Here is a 22,600-nt window from a genome sequence, read left to right as displayed (position 1 = left end):
TAAGGACACAGAGGCACTGAACAACACACTAGAACAGATGGACCTAATAGACATCTATAGAACTCTACATCCAAAAGCAATGGGAAACACATTCTTCTCAACTGCACATGGAACATTTTCCAGAATAGACCACATACTAGGCCACAGAAAGAGCCACAGTAAATTTTAAAAAATTGAAATCCTACCAACCAACTTTTCAGACCACAAAGGTATAAAAGTAGAAGTAAATTGTACAAAGAAAGCAAAAAGGCTCACAAACACATGGAGGTTTAACAACATGCACCTAAATAACCAATGGATCGACAACAAAATTAAAATGAAGATCCAGCAATATATGGAAACTAATGACAACAACACAAAGCCCCAACTTCTGTGGGACACAGCAAAAGCAGTCTTCAGAGGAAAGTATATAGCAATCCAGGCATATTTAAAGAAGGAAGAACAATCCCAAATAAATAGTCTAACGTCACAATTATTGAAATTGGAAAAAGAAGAACAAATGAGGCCTAAAGTCAGCAGAAGGAGGGACATAATAAAGATCAGAGAATAAATAAAATTGAGAAGAATAAAACAATAGAAAAAGTCAATGAAACTAAGAGCTGGTTCTTCGAGAAAATAAACAAAATAGATAAGCCTCTAGCCAAACTTATTAAGAGAAAAAGAGAATCAACACACAACAACAGAATCAGAAACGAGAAAGGAAAAATCACAACGGTGCCCACAGAAATACAAAGAATTATAATAGAAAACTATGAAAACCTATATGCTAACTAGCTGGAAAACCTAGAAGAAATGGACTTCTTAGAAAAATACAACCTTCCAAGACTGACAAAGAAACACAAAATCTAAACAAACCAATTACCAGCAACGAAATTGAAGCGGTAATCAAAAAACTACCCAGGAACAAAACCCCCAGGCCAGACGGATTTACCTCGGAATTTTATCAGACATACAGGGAAGACATAATACCCATTCTCCTTAAAGTTTTCCAAAAAATAGAAGAGGATGGAATACTCCCAAACTCATTCTATGAAGCCAACATCACCCTAATACCAAAACTAGGCAAAGACGCCACCAAAAAAGAAAATGTCAGACCAATATCCCTAATGAACATAGATGCAAAAATACTCAACAAAATATTAGCAAAACGAATTCAAAAATAAATCAAAAGGATCATACACCATGACCAAGTGGGGTTCATCCCAGGGATGCAAGGATGGTACAACATTCGAAAATCCATCAACATCATCCACCACATAAACAAAAAGAAAGACAAAAACCACATGATCATCTCCATAGATGCTGAAAAAGCATTCGACAAAATTCAACATCCATGCATGATAAAAACTCTCAGCAAAATGGGTATACAGGGAAAGTATCTCAACATAATAAAGGCGATATATGATAAGCCCACAGCCAAAATCATACTGAACAGCGAGAAGCTGAAAGCTTTTCTTCTGAGATCGGGAATAAGACAGGGATGCCCACTCTCCCCACTGTTATTCTACAAAGTACTGAAGGTCCTAGCCACGGCAATTAGACAAAAAAAAGAAATACAACCAATCCCAATTGGTAAAGAAGAAGTTAAGCTATCACTATTTGCAGATGACATGATACTGTATATAAAAAACCCTAAAGACTCCACTCCAAAACTACTAGAACTGATATCGGAATACAGCAAAGTTGCAGGATACAAAATTAACACACAGAAATCTGTGGCTTTCCTATACACTAACAATGAGCCAGTAGAAAGAGAAATCAGGAAAACAATTCCATTCACAATTACATCAAAAAGAATAAAATACCTAAGAGTAAACCTAACCAAAGTGAAAGACCTATACCCTAAAAAATATAAGACACTCCTAAGAGAAATTAAAGAGGACACTAACAAATGGAAACTCATCCCATGCTCTTGGCTAGGAAGAATTAATATTGTTAAAATGGCCATCCTGCCCAAAGCAATATACAGATTTGATGCAATCCCTATCAAATTACCAACAACATTCTTCAACGAACTGGAACAAATAGTTCAAAAATTCATATGGAAACACCAAAGACTCTGAATAGCCAAAGCAATCCTGAGAAAGAAGAATAAAGTGGGGGGGATCTCACTCCCCAACTTCAAGCTCTACTACAAAGCCATAGTAATCAAGACAATTTGGTACTGGCACAAGAACAGAGCCACAGACCAGTGACAGAATAGAGACTCCAGACATTAACCCAAACATATATGGTCAATTAATATTCGATAAAGGAGCCATGGACATACAATGGGGAAATGACAATCTCTTCAACAGATGGTGCTGGCAAAATGGGACAGCTATATGTAAGAGAATGAAACTGGATCACTGTCTAACCCCATACACAAAAGTAAATTGAAAATGGATCAAAGAGCTGAATGTAAGTCATGAAACCATAAAACTCTTAGAAAAAAACATAGGCAAAAATCTCTTGGACATAAACATTAGTGACTTCTTCATGAACATATCTCCCCAGGCAAGGAAAACAAAAGCAAAAATGAACAAGTGGGACTATATCAAGCTGAAAAGCTTCTGTACAGCAAAGGACACCATCAATAGAACAAAAAAGGTACCCTACAGTATGGGAGAATAGATTCGTAAATAACAGATCCGATAAAGGCTTGACATCCAAAATATATAAAGAACTCACACAACTCAACAAACAATAAGCAAATAATCCAATTAAAAAATGGGCAGAGGAGCTGAACAGACAGTTCTCCAAAGAAGAAATTCAGATGGCCAACAGACACATGAGAAGATGCTCCACATCGCTTGTCATCAGAGAAATGCAAATTAAAACCACAATGAGATATCACCTCACATCAGTAAGAATCGCCACCATCCAAAAGACAAACAACAACAAATGTTGGCGAGGTTGTGGAGAAAGGGGAACCCTCCTACACTGCTGGTGGGAATGTAAATTAGTTCAACCATTGTGGAAAGCAGTATGGAGGTTCCTCAAAAAGCTCAAAATAGAAATACCATTTGACCCAGGAATTCCACTCCTAGGAATTTACTCTAAGAATGCAGCAGCCCAATTTGAAAAAGACAGTTGCACCCCTATGTTTATCGCAGCACTGTTTGCAATAGCCAAGAAATGAGAGCAACCTAAGTGTTCATCAGTAGATGGATGGATAAAGAAGATGTGGTACATATACACAATGGAATATTATTCAGCCGTTAAGAAGAAAACAAATCCTACCATTTGCAACAACATGGATGGAGCTAGAGGGTATTATGCTCAGTGAAATAAGCCAGGTGGAGAAAGACAAGTATCAAATGATTTCACTCATATGTGGAGTATAAGAATAAAGAAAAACTGAAGGAACAAAACAGCAGCAGAATCACAGAACCCAAGAATGGACTAACAGTTACCAAAGGGAAAGGGACTGAGGAGGAAGGGAGGGAAAGGAGGGATAAGGGGGGTGGCGAGCAAGGGGGTATTATGATTAACATGTATAATTAGCATGTGGAGGGGGCATGGGGAGGGCTGTGCAACACAGGGAAGACAAGTAGTGATTCTATGGTGATGGATAATGACTGTAATGGGGTATGGTGGGGGTACTTGGTGAAGGGAGGAGCCTAGTAAACATAATGTTCTTCATGTAATTGTAGATTACTGATAACAAAACAAACCAACAAACAAAACAAATAAATAAGGCAGGATCGTTTTGCTCCCCTGCTCAAAGTAAGACGACTAGGGCTGGGGGCAGAAAGGAGAAGCTGAATAGACAGGAATATCATATATAACACCTACATGAACAACCCTAAAACAATATGGGAAACCAAAATGATACTGTGTATCAACTACAGTCTAAATAAATAAATGAAAAAAAAAAGCTTGGTAGTAAATTTTAAAGAGCTAACAAAATGTAAAATTAAAATCTTACATTTTAATATCATTTTCTGTTGTAAATTTTCATACAGAATATTAAAAAGTAAAAAAATAGAACAGTATGTAAATCATTGTATTAAAAATAATAGTATGAACAAAGCGCTATGTAAATACAGAGAGGGAAATGATTATTCTGCCTGGACTTGTCTCCTAAACCCCAAATTAATATATCCAGTGTTTACTTGACATATGTATTTGAATGTCTAATTGGCATCTCAAACCTAATTTGTCTAAAATTGAGTTGCTGAACAACCCACCATATTTGATTCTCTGATTTTACCCATCTTAAGCAATGACTAAACTAGTTTTCCAATAGCTCAGGTCAAAATCTTGAGACATCCTTCACTCCTTCCGATCTTTCACACCTCACAATCAATCCATTCACAAATCTTGGTAGTTTTCTCTATAGATAACATCTTCAATATCCATCTAAAATCCAATCAATTCTAAACATTACTATTACTATGTTAGCATAGGTCAATGATATCATCACTTCTCTGCCAAGTAATTACTTCCTAAAAGGTCTGCTTCTGCTCCTCACCAGATTTGTCTTGATAAAATGTACTCAGTACATACCACTTCTCAAAATGTAACAGTGTCTTCGCATTTCACTTTGAATAAAGGTAAAGTTCTTACAAAAGCCTAAAAGACTCAATGCAATCTGACCCCTCACTTATCTCTCCTGACCTTACTGTCTACTAGGTTCTTCTTCATATACCTCAGAATTAGTAACAAATAATCTGGGGAATAAACAAGAGTAGGGGAAATGAGGGCAACAGTTTGCTTTGTAGCATTACTATTTCAAATATGAATAATACTTATGCAGAATAAGTAAGAATTTTATTTGAAGTACCATTTGAAAACCTAGTTCAGCAGTACTTACCATGGAATGTCAAGAATTAAGAGGTATTTAACCCTTTAAAAAATATGGAAATGAATCTTTCCAATAAACTCCACAAAGGCACACAGACAAAAATACCATGTCAAGAGTGTCCAGGGCTTCCTTAAAGCCCATTTCTGAAGCCTCTCTAAGGAAACATGGAAATACAGAATGGATAGAGAATGGTGACAGAAAGTAATACGGACAGCAATGATTAGTTGAAACAAAATACTGGGAATATCATGGTATAAAAATTATGAGGACTTTTATACAATGGGTTTCTTTTTAGTTCTTTTGTTGTCTCTTGAGCATATCAGATTCCTGGATTAACTACTCTCACAACCAGACACCTGCTTAAACTTAACTTAAACTGCAATTGCAGAGTCTTGTGAAAGTTGAAAACTTTTTCTAAGACTTGCCCTGGGGCATGTTTCCTTACATTTCTGTTTGCAGATACTTGAATCCTCAGAAACTACACTCCTGCCCTACCACAATCTGTAACTCAAACCTCACTGCATCACCAGTTTCAACCCACCCCACCCTGAAATATATACATATATATTAACTCCCAACTCAATGTTACTAGAGGAAATTTCGAAGATTTTCGGATGGAGAAGAAAGTCATGTCATGAAGCATGGCATTCTGTCATTCACATGCTCCACTACAATTTATCTATGTTTCTTGTTCCCTTTCTGTGGTCCTACTAACAAGCAACATCTCCTTAGTATTGCAAATAGTTGCTCCTATAATCAAGTCTCAGAAGAACTCGTTTTACCTTGACCTACAGCATGATCCCTCCCAAAGAAGTTCTCTTCCTAAAAGGAATGCTGATGAATACAATTTTATCCAACTTATTAATCATAAAAAATTTTAATACTATATTTAAAAAAAATAAAATTTAAAACGACTGGTAACTGTAAAACCCAGCCATAATGAATGTTACTATTCTGATATGTGTCCTTCTACCATTTGCCCAATGCTCAGCAACAAATATTAAAAGACTCATCACTTTTATGCCAATTCTCATTTCAAAAAGATATCAAAATGGAGATGAGAGGTCTCAAGTAGCATCTTCTTTGAAATATTATGTTTAAAGTTTCTTTCTTTTTTGGTATCATTAATGTACATTTACATGAGCAACATTATGGTTACTAGAATCCTCCCATTATCAAGTCCCCACCACATACACCATTATAGTCACTGTCGATCAGGGTAGTAAGATGCTATAGAATCACTAATTGTCTTCTCTGTGTTATACTGCCTTTCCCGAGGACCCCCCTCTACATTATGGGTGACAATCGTAATACCCCCTTTCCCCCCTTATCCCTCCCTTCCTACCCATCCTCCCTAGTCCCTTTCCCTTTGCTGTTAGTCCATTCTTGGGTTCTGTGAGTCTGCTGCTGTTTTGTTCTTCAGTTGTTGCTTTGTTCTTATACTCCACAGATAAGTGAAATCATCTGATACTTATCTTTTTCCATCTGGCTTATTTCACTGAGCATAATACCCTCTAGCTCCATCCATGTTGTTGCAAATTGTCTGATTTGTTTTCTTCTTATGGCTGAATAATATTCCATTGTGTATATGTACCACATCTTCTTTATCCATTCATCTACTGATGGATACTTAGGGTGCTTCCATTTAATAGTGCTGCGATAAACATAGGGGTGCATCTGTCTTTTTCAAACTGGGCTGCTGCACTCTGAGGGTAAATTCCTAGGAGTGGAACTCCTGGGTCAAATGGTATTTCTATTTTGAGTTTTACAAGAAACCTCCGTACTGCTTTCCACAATGGTTGAACTAATTTACATTCCCACCAGCAGTGTAGGAGGGTTCCCCTTTCTCCACAACCCCGCCAACATTTACTGTTGTTTGTCTTTTGGATGGTGGCCATCATAAATGGTGTGAGGTGATATCTCATTGTGGTTTTCACTTGCATTTTGATTAGCGATGTGGCACATCCTTTCATGTGCCTGTTAGCCATCTGAATTTTTTCTTTGGAGAAGTGTCTGTTCAGATCCTCTGTCCATTTTTTAATTGGGTTATTTGCTTTTTGTTTGTTGAGGTGCATGAGCTCTTTACATATTTTGGATGTCAACTCCTTATCGGACATGTCATTTATGAATACATTCTCCCATACTGTAGGATGTCTTTTTGTTCTATTGATGGTGTCCTTTGCTGTACAGAAGCTTTTTAGTTTGGTATAGTCCCACTTGTTCATTTTTGCTTTTGTTGCCCTTGCTCGAGGAGATAAGTTCATGACAAAGTTGCTCATGTTTATGTCCAAGAGATTTTTGCCTATGTTTTTTTCTAAGAGGTTTATGGTTTCATGACTTACATTCAGGTCTTTGATCCACTTTGGGTTTACTTTTGTGTATGGGATTAGACAATAATCCAGTTTAATTCTTTACATGTAGCTGTCCAGTTTTGCCAACACACCAGCTGATGAAGAGGCTGTCATATCCATGGCTCCTTTATCATATATTAATTGACTGTATATGCTTGGGTTAATATCTGGACTCTCTATTCTCTTCCACTGGTCTATGGGTCTCTTCCTCTGTTAGTACTAAATTGCCTCAATTCGTAGAGACAGTGGCTTTGTAGTATAACTTGAAGTTGAGAAGTGATATTCCCCACTTTATTCTTCCTTCTCAGGATTGCTTTGGCTATTCAGGGTCTTTGGTGGTTCCATATGAATTTCTGAACTATTTGTTCCAGTTCGTTGAAGAATGCTGTTGGTATTTTTATAGGGATTGCATTGAATCTGTAGATTGCTTTAGGCAGGATGGCCATTTTGACAATATTAATTCTTCCTAGCCAATAGCATTGGATGATGAATTTCCATTTGTTAGTGTCCTCTTCAATTTCTCTTAATAGTGTCTTGTAGTTTTCAGGGTATAGGTCTTTCACTTCCTTGGTTAGGTTTATTCCTAGGTATTTTATTCCATTTGAGGTAACTGCGAATAGAACTGTTTTAATAATTTCTCTTTCTGCTAGTTCATTGTTAGTGTATAAGAATGCAACAGATTTCTGTGTATTAATTTTGTATCCTGCAACTCAGCTGAATTCAGATAATAGTTCTAGTAGTTTTGGAGTGGATTCTTCAGAGTTTATTAGGTACAATATTATGTCATCTGCAAATAGTGACAGTTTGACTTCTTTCTTACCAATCTGGATTGGATGCCCTTTATTTCTTTGTTTTGTCTGATTGCCGTGGCTAGGACCTTCACTACTATGCTGAATAAAACCAGGGAGAGTGGGCATTCTTGTCTTTTTTCCCAATCTTAGGGGAAAACCTTGCAGCTCTCGCTGTTAAGTATAATGTTGGCTGTGGGTATGTCATATATGGCCTTTATTTTGTCAAGGTACTTGCCCTCTATACCCATTTTGTGGAGAGTTTTTATCATGAACAGATGTTGAATTTTGTCGAATGCTTTTTCAGCATCTATGGAGATAGATGATCATGTGGTTTTTCTCCTTCTTTTTCTTGATGTGGTGGATGATGTTGATGGAATTTTCAGTTTTGTACCATCCTGCCATCCCTTAGATAAATTCCACTTGATCATAGTGTATGATCCTCCTTAATGTATTTTTGAATTCGGTTTGCTAATATTTTGTTGAGTATTTTTGAATCTATTTTCATGTTCATCAGGGATATTGGTCTATAGTTTTCTTTTTTTGTGGGGTCTTTGCTGGTTTTGGTATTAAGAGTTATGCTGGCTTCATAGAATGAGTTTGGCAGTATTGCTTCCGCTTCTATTTTTCAGAAAACTTTAAGGAGAAGGGGTATTAAGTCTTCTCTAGATGCCAGATATAATTCAGCAGTGACTCTATCTGGTAAGGGGTTTTGTTCTTGGGTAGTTTTTTGATTACCTATTCAATTTCGTTGCTGGTAATTGGTCTGCTTAGATTTTCTGTTTCTTCCTGGGTCAGTCTTGGAAGATTGTACTTTTCTAGAAAGTTGTCCATTTCTTCTAGGTTATCCAGCTTTTTAGCATATAGATTTTAATAGTATTCTCCAATAATTCGTTGTATTTCTGTGGTGTCTGTCGCGATTTTTCCTTTCTCATTTCTGATTCTGTTAATGTGTGTAGTTTCTCTTTTTCTCTTAATAAGTCTGGCTAGGGGTTTATCTATTTTGTTTATTTCTCAAAGAACCAGCTCTTGGTTTCACTGATTTTTTTCTATTGTTTTATTCTTCTCAATTTTATTTATTTCTTCTCTGATCTTTATTATGTCCCTCCTTCTGCTGACTTTAGGCCTCATTTGTTCTTCTTTTTTCCTGTTTCAATAATTGTGACTTTAATTTGGGGTTGTTATTCCTTCTTTAAATAGGCATGAATTGCTATATACTTTCCTCTTAAAACTGCCTTTGCTGGGCCCCATAGAAGTTGGGGCATTGTGCTGTTGTTGTCATTTGTCTCCATATATTGCTTGACCTCTGTTTTAATTTGGTCATTGATCCATTGATTATTTAGGAGCGTGTTGTTAAGCCTCCATGTATTTGTGAGCCTTTTTGTTTTCTTTGTACAATTTATTTCTAGTTTTATACCTTTGTAATCTGAGAGGTCCATTGGTAGAATTTCAATCTTTTGGAATTTACTGAGGCTCTTTTTGTGGCCTAGTATGTGATCTATTCTGGAAAATGTTCCATGTGCACTTGAGAAGAATGTGTATCCTGCTACTTTTGGGTGTAGGGTTTTGTAGATGTCTGTTAGGTCCATCTGTTCTAGTGCGTTATTCAGTGCCTCTGTCCCCTTACTTATTTTCTGTCTGGTTGTTCTGTCCTTTGGAGTGAGTGATGTGTTGAAGTCTCCTAAAATGAATGCATTGCATTCTATTTCCTCCTTTAATTTTGTTCGTATTTGTTTCACATATGTCGGTGATCCTCTGTTGGGTGCATATGTATTTATAATGGTTATGTCCTCTTGTTGGACTGACCTCTTTATCATTTCGTAATGTCCTTCTTTGTCTCTTATTACTTTTGTTGCTTTGAGTCCATTTTGTCTGACACAAGTACTGCAACACCTGCTTTTTTCTCCCTATTGTTTGCATAATATATCTTTTTCCATCCCTTCACTTTTAGTCTGTGTATGCCTTTGGGTTTGAGGTGACTCTCTTGTAGGCAGCATATAGATGGGTCTTGCTTTTTTATCCATTCTATTACTCTGTGTCTTTTGATTGATGCATTCAGTCCATTTACATTTAGGGTGATTATTGATAGATATGTACGTATTGCCACTGCAGGCTTTGGATTCGTGGTTAGCAACGGTTTAAGGGTAGCTTCTTTACTATCTAACTGTCTAACTTAACTTAATTATTATGCTATTATAAACAGATCTGATGATTCTCTATTTCTCTCCCTTCTTTTTCTTCCTCCTCCACTGTTTATATGTTAGGTGTTTTATTCTGTACTTTTTTGTGTTTCCCTTGACTGATTTTGTGGATATCTGATTTTATTTTGCATTTAGTTAGTATTTGGTTGGTCTACTTTCTTTGCTGTGGTTTAATTTTCTCTGGTGACATCTATTTAGCCTTAGTAGCACTTCCACGTAGAGCAGTCCCTGTAAAATACACTGTAGAGATGGTATGTGGGAGGTAAATTCCCTCTGCTTTTGATTATCTCAGAATTGTTTAATCTCTCCTTCAAATTTAAATGATAATCTCACTGGATACAGTATTCTTGGTTCGAGGCCCTTCTCTTTCATTGCATTGAATATATCATGCCATTCTCTTCTGGTCTGTATGGTTTCTGTTGAGAAGTCTGATGACAGCCTGATGGGTTTTCCTTTGTAGGTGATCTTTTTTCTCTTTCTGTATACTTTTTATACCCTGTCTTTGCCTATGATCTTTGCCATTTTAATTATTATATGTCTTGGTGTGGTCTTTCTTGGGGCCATTGTGTTGGGAGACCTGTGGACTTCCACGGTCTGAGAGACTATGTCCTTCCCTAGACTGGGGAAGTTTTCAGCAATTAGTTCTTCAAAGACACTTTCTATCCCTTTTTCTGGTACCCCTAGAATGTGAATATTATTCTGTTCAGATTGGTCACACAGTTCTTTTAATATTCTTTCACTCCTAGAGATCCTTTTATCTCTCTCTGCCTCAGCTTGTCTGTATTCCTGTTCTCTGATTTCTATTCCATTTACAGTCTCTTGCACCTCATCCAGTCTGCTCTTAAATCCTTCCATTGTTTGTTGCATTTCTGTTATCTCCGTCCAGAATTCATCCATTCCTCTTGCACGTTTCTCTGTAGCTCCATCAGCATGCTTATGACTTTTATTTTGAATTCTTTTTCAGGAAGACTGGTTATTTCAGTCTCACCAGACCCACTGTCTGGTGTTTGAGGGATTTTGGACTGAACAAGATTCTTCTGCCTTTTCATGGCAACGGATGATCACTGGCAAGTGGCACATATGTCAGCTGGGAGAACAAAGTTCCTTCCCGTTTTCTGGTCACCTTGCCTGTCTCCACTTCCTTTGCTGCTCAGCCACACACAGCGAACCACCTCTGGGTTGATCCCAAGCTGCCTTGGGCAGGGCGGCCCTTGGGATGTCCTAGGGAACTGGCAGGGGTCGCAGGCAAATGGTGTGTGTTCTCCTGCAAGAATGGCTCCCCTTTGTTCTTTCCGGACTCTGTGCCGGTCTCCACTGCATGTGTTGGGCAACCGCACACAGGGAGCTGCCTATGGGTTGATCCCCCGAGCTGCCATGGGCAGGTAGGCCCTTGCGATGGACTGGGGCACTGGTGACGGTTGTATGCAAGCAGCACATGTCTACTGTGAGAACAGAGCCCCTACGTGCTTCCCGGATTCTGCGCTGGTTTCATTTGCTTGTGCCGGTCAACTGGGTGCAGGGGGCAGCCTCTGGGTTAATCCACTGAGCTGCCGTGGGCAGGGTGGCCCTTGCGATGACCTAGGGCATTGGTGGTGTTTGCAGGCGAGCAGCACATGTTCGCAGCGAAAACATAGCCCCTACATGCTTTGCGGACTCTGTGCCAGTTTCCTCTGCCTTCCAGACTCTGTGCTGGTCTCCGCTGTCTGTGTTGGTCGACTGTGGGCAGGGGGCAGCCTCTGGGTCTGGCCCAGTTAGCCGCGCACTGGGAGAAGCCTCTGTGTGGCTGCTGTGGGCGGGACTGCTTCCTGGTCCCTCTGCAGCAATAGCAGATTAGCCAGTTCGCTTGCAGTGAAGTTAAAATACTTCAAATTGTTAATTTTAGGATGTCAAATAGTTATTGAGAGACTGTGGATATACACAGAAAAAATCCAAAGCAATGAGCTGGTTAATTATGACTCAAAGACACTCAGCATCAAATTGAATGAGAATTTCACCTTGAATTATTCAGTTATTCAATTCTTTACTTCACCTGGACATTGTCTATATAATAAATCAACTGAATCAATGTTTTTTTTAAGGCATCATTGATATACAATCTTCTGAAGGTTTCACATGAGCAACACTGTGGTTACTACATTCACCCATATTATCGAGTCCCTACCTGCACCCCATTGCAGTCACTGTCCATCAGTCTAAGATGCTATAGAGTCACTTCTTGTCTTTTCTGGGCTATACTGTCTTCCCCTTGAACCCCCTACATTATGTATGCTAATCATAATGCCCCTTAATGCCCTTCTCCTTCTCTCCCTACCCACTGTCCTCTACCCCTTCCATTTGGTAACTGCTAGTCCCTTCCTTCTTGGAGTCTGTGAGTCTGCTGTTGATTTGTTCCTTTAGTTTTGCTTTGTTGTTATAGTCCACAAATGAGTGCGATCTTTTGGGCTGGAAAGACTCTCAAGATGGCAGCTTGAGTAGGGTGGAGAAAATCTCCTCTCCAAACCATATATATTTTGAAAATACAGCAAATACAACTATTCCTAAAAGAGTGACCAGAAGATACAGTACACCAGCCAGGCTACATCTACATCTGCGAGAACTCAACATCTCACGAAAAGGGTAAGATTCAAAGCCCTGACCTGGCAGGACCTGAGCACTCCCCCCACCCCAGCTCACCGGTGGGAGGAAAAGAATTAGAGTGGGGAGGGAGTGGAAGCACAGGACTGCTAAATAACCAGCCCTAGTAATCTGCACTGGGAGCACAGACACACATTGCATGGTGTACTTGATATTAGAGGAAAGGAAAAGCAAAATCCGAGACTAGACTGCGAACTGATTCTGACAGCTGGCTGTCCTGGGACAAAAGAAAAGTGGGAGCTTTAAAAGTCTTAAGAGGGACAAGGGTCTAACAGGTGGACAAAATCATCCTGGCACACTCAGCCCAGCAGGCTGGGAACTTTAAGGAATTCAGGCGCCTAACACCCTGGGTGGCAACGCAGTTCTGTAGCCCTTCATGGCAACAAGCAGCCTGCCATTCATTCCCCCCTGCCACCTCTGCAAGTGAACCGGCTAATCTGCTATTGCTGCAGAGGAACCATGAAGCAGTCCCGCCCACAGCAGCCACACAGAGGCTTCTCCCAGTGCGCGGCTAACTGGGCCAGACCCAGAGGCTGCCCCTGGCCCACAGTCGACCAACACAGACAGCAGAGACCAGCACAGAGTCTGGAAGGCACAAAGGGGCTTTATTCTCGTGGCAAACATGCGCTGATCGCCTGAAACCACCGCCAATGCCTGAAGCCATCCCAAGGCTGCCCTGCCCACGGCAGGGGATTAACCCAGAGGCTGCCGCCTGCACACACCTGATCAGCACAGAGTAGACCAGTGCAGAGTCCGCAAAGCATGTAGGGGCTCGGTTCTTGCGGTAAACATGCACTGATCACCTGCAAGCACCACCAGTGCGCTAGGCCATCACAAGGGCAGCCCTGCCAAAGGCAGCTTGGGATTAACCCAGAGGCTGCCCCCTGCACCTGCCTGAGGGGCACAGGCAGAGGAAACTGGCACAGAGTCCGCAAAGCATGTAGGGGCTATGTTTTTGCTGTGAACATGCGCTACTCGCCTGCAAACACCACCAATGTCCTAGGCCATCGCAAGGGCCACCCTGCCCACAGCAGCTCAGTGGATTAACCATGCTTTTTAGTATGGTAATTTGAAGCCTATCATAATTTTAGCATTAACCTGTAAATATAATGGTACTTAAGGTGTCATAGGCTTAGAAACCTATGGAAAATTTTTGGTATCAAGTTACAGAATAAAATTTAAAAGGAAGCAAAGAAGAATAGCTAAAAAAAACCAAAAAACTGTATAGGCTTGTGGACAGTGTTTAGCAATTAATCTACCAATACTTCAGCTATATAATTTGATACTCTCTCCCTCTAAAAAAATCTCTATTTTCTTTATATTTCTATATAATTTCCATATTACGGCATTAAAATATAAATGCACTGACAGTCTGGAAATACATAGTTTACTATAAAAACGAAACACATATGGAACTACAAATGTGTGCGCGCGCACACATGCACACGCACACACCCCCACACACACAGGGATATAAAGGGCTGAATGTTACATTTCTTTTAGGTTATCTAATTTAATTTGTGAAGCAGCCTCCCCTCCCTTGTGTGTCACTGCCCAGTTTACGTTATATCTGTGGCTAAGGCCTATTTTCTTTGCTACGTGGTTATGGCCAGTAACATTTAACCTTTGCGATGAATGGAAAGAAGTATATTCATGTTAACCTGATATTTAAAAATGTGTAATTATTAGAAGAATTTCCTTACCACTACAAGTATCTCTCACCTGTTTGAACATCAATAACCATTTGATGGCCCCCTCTCATTCCTGGTCGGTTATCTTCTCCATCACCTGAAGTATAGAAACAAAACTTTCTTTTAAAGGAATTAACACAGCAACTGCAAACCCAGATTAACTTTATTCATAAGTTTGTCGTTAGTAATAAAAACAACATACACTTATTCTTTCAATAATAAGAATATGTAAAAGACACAAGAAATACTACGACTTACAATAATTATCTTGTTCGTTTGCTTGCAGGCTACTAATGCATTTGGTAGCTATTTTCAATGTATTTAATACCAGGGCCGTAAATCAGCAAAGACCAAGTATATTCCACAAAACACAAGACAAATAAAACTCTAAACTACCGAAATGACAAAGGGGAAAACAATTAAAGAATTAGACCTCAGGTCTATATTCTAAACATAGTTTATTATTATAATGAGCAGTATTAAAGTTCAAAAAACTAGCTATTCAAAACTAAAGATGTTATCAAGCTTTATTTAATGATTATTTTACTGTATTAACTTTGTTCCAGTATTTCAGAAATCAGTTCCCATATAATTTACCAACTATTTAAACTACTGACTGAGAAAACGTAAGATTTGCTTCCCTTGATTATTTCCGTCACAGAGCTTAATAGGCAGGTTTAAACATAATTAGGGAAAATTTTAAACTTCTGTAGGAGAAAATTGTCAGACATTATCTACATACAGAATCTTACATAAATGAAGATATGACTTCATTTCAATGGTTCAATAGGTTATAGGATTCTAATGTCTTGATACAAGTCAGAAAACCTAAGACTTTCTTTATAATTTTCCCATTTAATTGAAATATATTACTTTGGCTAATAACTTTACCTCTATCCGTTTTTTATTATATAAAATAGGGAACATTAAGCTTTTCAAAGGGGTACTATAAAAAAGGCTGAAATGTCAGTTCTTATACACAGAAAATAAGATGTAAAACTGAAGCTCTTCATTACTACTGTATTCACAGGCTAATCATTCATAAGTTCTCTGCAAATTCTCTTTTCTAAAAGGTTAAAATTTTGCAGCTCATTATCACTCCTGTTTTATTTTCTTCCCCTCAACAAGTCAGTATTGCCACTTTCAAGAATAGATTAAGAAAACAATAAAATAAATTTATTTCAGTATGTTTACATTTTACATATTTGATCCATTAGTTTTCAAGTACAAAAATAGTGTGTTTGCCACATCATCTATTTATTTGTAGACAATTACCTCATATATGACTGATAAAACAGGAGAACGATGTTTATACAATGCACAATTTATGGAGGCTCATAAGCAATTTTCACCAGTATATTAAGGTTTAACACTATCAGGGGAGACTTTCTCACAACTAACGAGAAGGACATAGCGATATATGAAGACTATGGGAGAGCTGAACATTCACAGAACTTGCCTTTAATGCAAATAGTTGCATTAAAAAGTTGCTGTACTTTCAACTATGTTAACCATCTGGTGTGCAGATTAAGAGGTGACAAAAACTTCCTCCATTATGATAAAATGGAGTAATAAAGAAGACTATACCCAGATTCAGATTTTAAGTTTTGATTTAAAAAAGTTCTTATTAGAAGCAAATGCTCTAGTGTCTGCAGCTCAAAGAAGGAAGCATAAGCCCAGGGCTTAAGGCTCCAAACTCATTGTGATGCTCAATATAATGCCTGTAAAGATTTAAACTGTATAGTTTTATTACACTAGTTTTTACTAGTATCTTGTTATAAAATTCCAAAGATCTAGAATGGTATGCCCACTTCTACTTTTCTTATAAGCTCTATTAGTTTTAGTGAGCAATTTTGCAGAACTTAAGGTTTTTCAGGAATACATTTGATAAGACAACACAATTCTTGTCTTATAATTTTATAGTACTGTAATTATTTAATTACATATAATTTTATAGTATTTAAATTATAATATAATTACTATAATTTTATAGTATTTCTATGATAGCAGCTTATGATGTTATTGTGTAAAAACTTCCCAATCTTCCATTATAGCAGTAAAACAAAAAGGTTGAAAAGAAGAATTTAACATAATAAACTAATTCTGTCATTTAGTTAAGGTACCTATGTCTTGTTTTAAATAACTTTTTCATGAACAGAGTACTGTGAAAATTGAGCTACCTTGAGAAGAATGAAAGATATTAAAGCAAAAGTTCCTACAACCTGGAAGATAGGGCTTACCTTTGGTACTTTTGGGAATGATCTGGCTCCATCGAGGCTTATATTCCTGTTGACTGATATACTGATTGAACAAGCCATCTGCAAATATTAAAGAATGAGAGAGAATTACTCCTCAACCAGGTTACACTTTTTATTATAGCAAAAAAGACAAAAATACAGAAGCTACGTTAAGGGAAAGTATTACTATGTCACTAAGACAATAGCACATTTCCATAAAATGTGTCACTTTGTTTTCATGTTACCTCAAATATATTAGTTAAATATATTAAAAAAGCATTAGTTGACACCATTACATAAAGTTTTAGTGGCAGCTCATACTAAACTTACTACATATACCCTGTTTTTGTGACTGCTATAAAAGAAACCTAGAGAAGTAAATGGAGGCTCTGACAATTTTGGTCTAGGCCCTCATATCTGCAGGAAAAAATAAAACTAATCCTTTAAAGTGAACATTCCATTTCTATATAGTTTTGAGTACAAACCAGATAAAGGTAAAAGTACCAGTAATAGTTAACATACTTTTTGAATACTTACTAAATATTAGAATCCATGCCATCTTACTTTCTAAAAACAATCTTATGAACTAAGCACTAGCATCTCCATTTTACAGATGGTTAAGCGTGTATTTAGATAACTTAAGAAACTTAACCAAAATCATGCAGCAAAGTGGTGGGGCTGGGACTCATGTTTCACTATGCTTACTTACTCCTGAATTTGTTTTATCAATAAATGCTTAATCTACTTCTTAAGAAAAGTGGTAACACTAGTTACCATAAAGGTCATGGAGACTGAACTCCCCATATACATCCATTCTACCTCAGATAGTTATCAATCCTAAATCCAATGACCTTCAACAAAGATTAGTTTATGAGCATGTAACCCAATTTTGGCTAATGAAACATGAGGATCTTCTGGGGAACTTCTAGGAAATGTTTCCTTACTTCAGAGAAGAAAAATCTACTTTTACTCCTCTGGCAATTTTCCTACCTGTATGCAATGTACACAGCTGCTAGAACCAATTTATAGAAATATGAGAATGAAGTTAGTTCTATAATGATGACAGTGAAGAGACAGATGAAGAAATGGATGGATCATGGAATCAACCAACCATGAAATCTACCTCTGGACTTCTTGATAAGTGATATAATAACACTTCCTTACTTTTTAAAACTAGGGTTTTCTTTTACATGAGCCCAAATAGATTATAATTTACAAAGTTACCTTTACCAGAAATTTTATCATTTAACTCTGTTTTCAATATGAATAAAAATTTTCCCATTTGCTTCAAGTAAATACTTTTCCAAAGAATTTGTAAGTAAAACTAAGCTTTGTGACTTGTATACTTGCTAGAGACTGTGTAATATACAGTAATCTCCCTTATCTCTTTTCTGGGTAATTAGGAAGCTCAATTGTAACCACACCCTTTGGCTTTCAAGTCTTTTCAGATAGCTTTAAACTGGCAGCTTCCATTCCATATACTCATCTAGTTTCTCTGTCTTGGGATTTTTCAAATTTCTTGCAAAAATTAAGTTCTGATATTCTTTCCTTTCTAAATTAGTATTCATAAATTAGCATTTGTAATTATTAAAGTAAGGGGAACAAAGATATTCACAACTTATTTCAGTGAGTGTTTCTAGCATATAATCTACTCTCCCATGGCCTTTTCTGACAATTCTTGCCCCATCTAGCCCTCCATTACAAAAGGTGGAAATTCTTTTTCCAGATAAAATATTGTGGTGTTCCTTTTAATAATAATGATAAGATACATTAAAAATATTAATCATAAACTTAGTTATACAGAAATAAAACACAGTAAGTAAATTTTATTCCATTTTGAGAAAGGTACACGAAAGTTCAATAATCCTTTTTAAAAACCTTAAAAAGAGAAGATAAAATTAATCAGTAAAGACAATGATTTTAAAATATATATTAATTCTTCATTATGGCTAACAGAAGAGAGAAGGAAAAAGTAAAAGATGGGACTATAGAGACAAGTAAAAAACTAAGGGAAATAAGAAAATTGAAGACATGACAAATACAAAGCAAAAATAGAGAAATTAGAAAAGTAATAGTTCACATTTTTTATCAGTAACCAGTTGCCATATTAGTTAAGTCTCCCATACTAAACACTTACACATTGATTTCAATTAAGGTCCTTATTTGTAAAACTGGTGTTTAGATAATTGGGTAAGACCTGAGGTTCCTTCCAAATTGTGGCATAATAGGATTCCACCATTGTTAGAACCAATATATTTACTGGAACTGTGTGTCTGGCTCATTCTACTTTATGTTCATCTTAGAAAAGTATCCATCTCCTCGTTCTGCTAAGCCTTTTGTGACTATTCTGAAAGAGAAATCACAATCCACTAGGGAAAATTTTTCTAAGAGCTCCGAAGGCAGTGATCAAGTCAACAGTTCTAATCAGATAAAGGTTCCCATCCCTGATCTTTAAAGTCATTCTGAATACCACAAGTAAAATCAAATTCTCTAATATTTCTTCAACCAATCCCTGTCACCACTTTTACTAACCTGAAAAGCTTACAAATACTCTACCACTCATGATCTGCATGCTTTTTCTTCTATCAAATACAACTCTCCTAAAAAATACTGTTGATAATTTTCAAAGTAAAAAAAAGCCCTCAAACGTTATATAATTTTTGTAAAATAATTTTGTAAACACACAGAAAAAGTACAAGAAAAATACATCAAAAACACAACACTGACACCCATCAGAAAACTATTTTCTTTGGTTGGCAGGATTGGGATGAACTTTGATTTAGGATTTTACTCTCTGTACTTTTCTGGTTCCCTAATTTTTTGCACTGAGCACTATGATCATCAGAGGAAAAGCCGCAAAACAAGTAAATATATGGAACTACTTTCTAAACCTTGGAAGAATTTTATAACATCTGTTATACCAATATAAGCCATTTTCACATCCTTTGTCACCCCTGAAATGTCTGTTCTTAACCACTTGCTAGACACAACCACATTTCTACAAGCAATGCTGTGTATGATTCACATTAGCTTGTTTTAACAAGGACAAAGAGAGTCAAATAAGCCCAGAGGATTTACAATCAGGTTTGCAAAGAATATTACTTCTAAATTTAAAAATATTATGTACTCCAAACTTAAAACACTGGAAATTATGATGATTTACTCTGGACAGGTAAAATTTATCTAATGAATAATGGCAGTTAATAGCACAGCATCACAGATGCTTACTACATACATAGTATATAATAAATGCTTAGAATAGAAAAAAAGGCAGAGGGTGGGGGCACTTTCCTATCTACATGGTTGACATTTCCTTTGAGTCATCTTAATGTTAACTGAGTTCTTACATTAGAACAAACTGCTCATAAATCTCCTACTTTCAATAAAGCATATTCCTAGTATGTATGGCACCCTGACAAGTCACACATTTTGTACCAGAGTAATCAAGCAAACATAATAAATCGTTTGGGAAACCTTTAAGATTACTTCTTTCTATCACCAATAAATTATTTTTGTCTCCACTATTCTAAAAGTTATACAAATCTCTTTGATCTCTTACTCTTCTGTGGAGACTATTAGAAAAACCTGAAGAAAATGATTTAAACACAGCATTTTCAAATCGGGAAACAACTTAAAAAAAAAAAACTAACTCTGATATATCAAAGAAGATTGAATGGACTTTTATTGAGTACCTACTGTGTGTAAGACACCACAAGGCTAACTCATTTACTCCTTAAAATAATCTTAGAATTGGTCATTATTAATATTGCTTAGAAAGCAAAGTTCTGAGAAATTAAGTAAGATCCTAAGCACTCTAAACAAAAAAGTATAAAGCCCAAATTTCAAAGTCCAAAATTTTTCAACTCTTGACAGACTACCTATAAATATAGATATACACCTACAAGAGATTAGTACATATATAACAGACTCGTTTTTAAGTTATAATTTAAGATAAAACACTGTAATAATAGACATAGCAAAATTTACCCATTCAATAACACATGAAAAAAGCAAGACTTTGGGAAACAAAACTCATTATAGCAGATAATTCTACTACAATAGTAAACAAATCCAATAGAATAAATGATGAATAAAATTAAAGAATTGATTAACATATCATTTACAATATAGAGGAAACAATGTAATCCCCATCTTAAATAAAGACCTACTCGCTACTGGGGCTAAAGTTTACTTTTCTATGTTTTGTTTCTTCTCTGATGAAACACTAGTTTGCCACTACTCCAGATCACTTACTTATTACCAAAACCATTCTTGTCAGATGGAAATGGTTCCATTTAAGCAATGGCAGTTTGAGAAGCTAGCAGTTCTACCAAAAAAACAAAACAAAAACAAAACAAAACAAAACACCTCCTCTTTAGAGAAATTATGGCTTAACATAGGTCACAAAAGACAGAACATAAATTCCAGCCCTCTCACATCCCTCGATACTACAATTGTCCAACTCTATTATTAACTTTGATACAATGGTCCAACTCTATTATTAACTTCATTACAATCTTTCATATTATACTATTAAACCATTCCCCCCAACACTATGACAGGACTTTAAAAACTATGTTGTGCTTTACAGAAAAATGTTGTAAGTTAAAAATACCCCCATTTTTATTTCTATTACAGTATGTATTTGTATAAAGCCACTGAGTCATCACACACACACAGAATACCCTCATTTAATGTGTTAAATGAGTAACAGGGAAATCTTGCCTCTTGCCAGGAAAACTGGGTTATTAATAAATAGTCCAGATTAGAGCAGGTTACATCTACTAGCTATTTTCAATGTAATAATATGATTAAGAATATTTTTTATGCCTTCAAAAAGAAAGTGGTAATACACGTTTATTAAGTCTTTGGTAAACAGTAAATTCTGTTTCAAACCAGTAAGATACATGCAAAAAAAATTTTATTTTTTGACCATACAAATTTAATTTTTAGAAATCAGTGATAAGCTTGAAATCTCTTTAGGCAATTGTGGGTAAAATTGAAACATTTTCAGAATTTCTCCCCTGGCTTTGGTGCATCTGCATATCAACAGGCATTCAAAGGTGTAAACAAGTAGGCTTTAGTGCATTTGCATCTTTCCTCAGGGATGGAGAAGGTCATCTCTTTATCAATGGGTGATTACCTGGGCAACAGAGGGCTTATCTGTACCTGAGAAGTGAGGGGAAGTGCCGGTGTTGTTGCTGCTGGAGCAGAGAAGAGAGATGAGAAGAGAGATGGGCTGGACTGCAGTTTGGTAAGCAATAAACGGGTTTTAAACTTTATTTCTCCCTTTGACTGATTTTGGTTTTTAGAGGTATTTTGCCCTGGGATTTCCTTTCCCCGGACTTACAGTAATCAATAAAAATTCTGCAAACATTAAAACAAGGTAAAGATTTTTTTTTCAACATACACTGTCTTTACTTCTTTGGTTTAATGTAAAAGAATGCCCTTTCAAGATCTAAAAACAAGTGAAAAGTTGACATAACTGCATCCCAAATCATCTCACCATGTTTCCTATATTTCTAATTCTCAAAAGGTCTTGTAATAAGCCTTTTGTTTTGGTATACTTACTTGTAGATATTCTATACAAATCAGCAGAAAAAATTTACACTCTATTGAAATAATGGCATTCTCTCTACAAAACTATGACAATACCATTACACTGTTTTGAAAGTCTCAAAAACAAAATGAGGCATTTAAACATGTCTGCAACAATCTATATGTTTTAAATTTCTTCTGTTTTAAAAGGAAACCAAGCAGTTGCTAATATTTGTGTGCAAAAATCTTTTTTGGCAAAAATCTAAAGCAAGAACTCAGAAGTATCTGATAAAAGTAAAACTATTTGAAAGAAACGAAAATAACAGGAGAATGCACACTAAGACCTAGTTGCTAACAATTCTCAAACTAAA

General features: G+C 36.6%; 1 protein-coding gene across 5 annotated transcripts in view; it reads right to left on the bottom strand.

The window, feature by feature from the left end:
* The window catches only part of MKLN1 (muskelin 1), a 390,326-nt gene that overhangs the window by 98,434 nt on the left and 269,292 nt on the right, over positions 1 to 22,600 (bottom strand). For all 5 annotated transcript variants that reach the window (XM_057504770.1, XM_036909011.2, XM_036909012.2 and 2 more), the window contains 2 exons: positions 16,695 to 16,772; positions 14,486 to 14,551 (listed from right to left, as the gene is read on the bottom strand). In XM_057504770.1, the coding sequence (XP_057360753.1) occupies positions 14,486 to 14,551; positions 16,695 to 16,772 (144 nt within the window). The remainder of the gene's footprint in view (positions 1 to 14,485; positions 14,552 to 16,694; positions 16,773 to 22,600) is intronic.

Source organism: Manis pentadactyla, chromosome 7 (assembly GCF_030020395.1).
Source record: "Manis pentadactyla isolate mManPen7 chromosome 7, mManPen7.hap1, whole genome shotgun sequence".
Classification (NCBI taxonomy): Eukaryota; Metazoa; Chordata; class Mammalia; order Pholidota; family Manidae; genus Manis; species Manis pentadactyla.
This window is presented reverse-complemented; position numbering and strand designations above follow the sequence as displayed.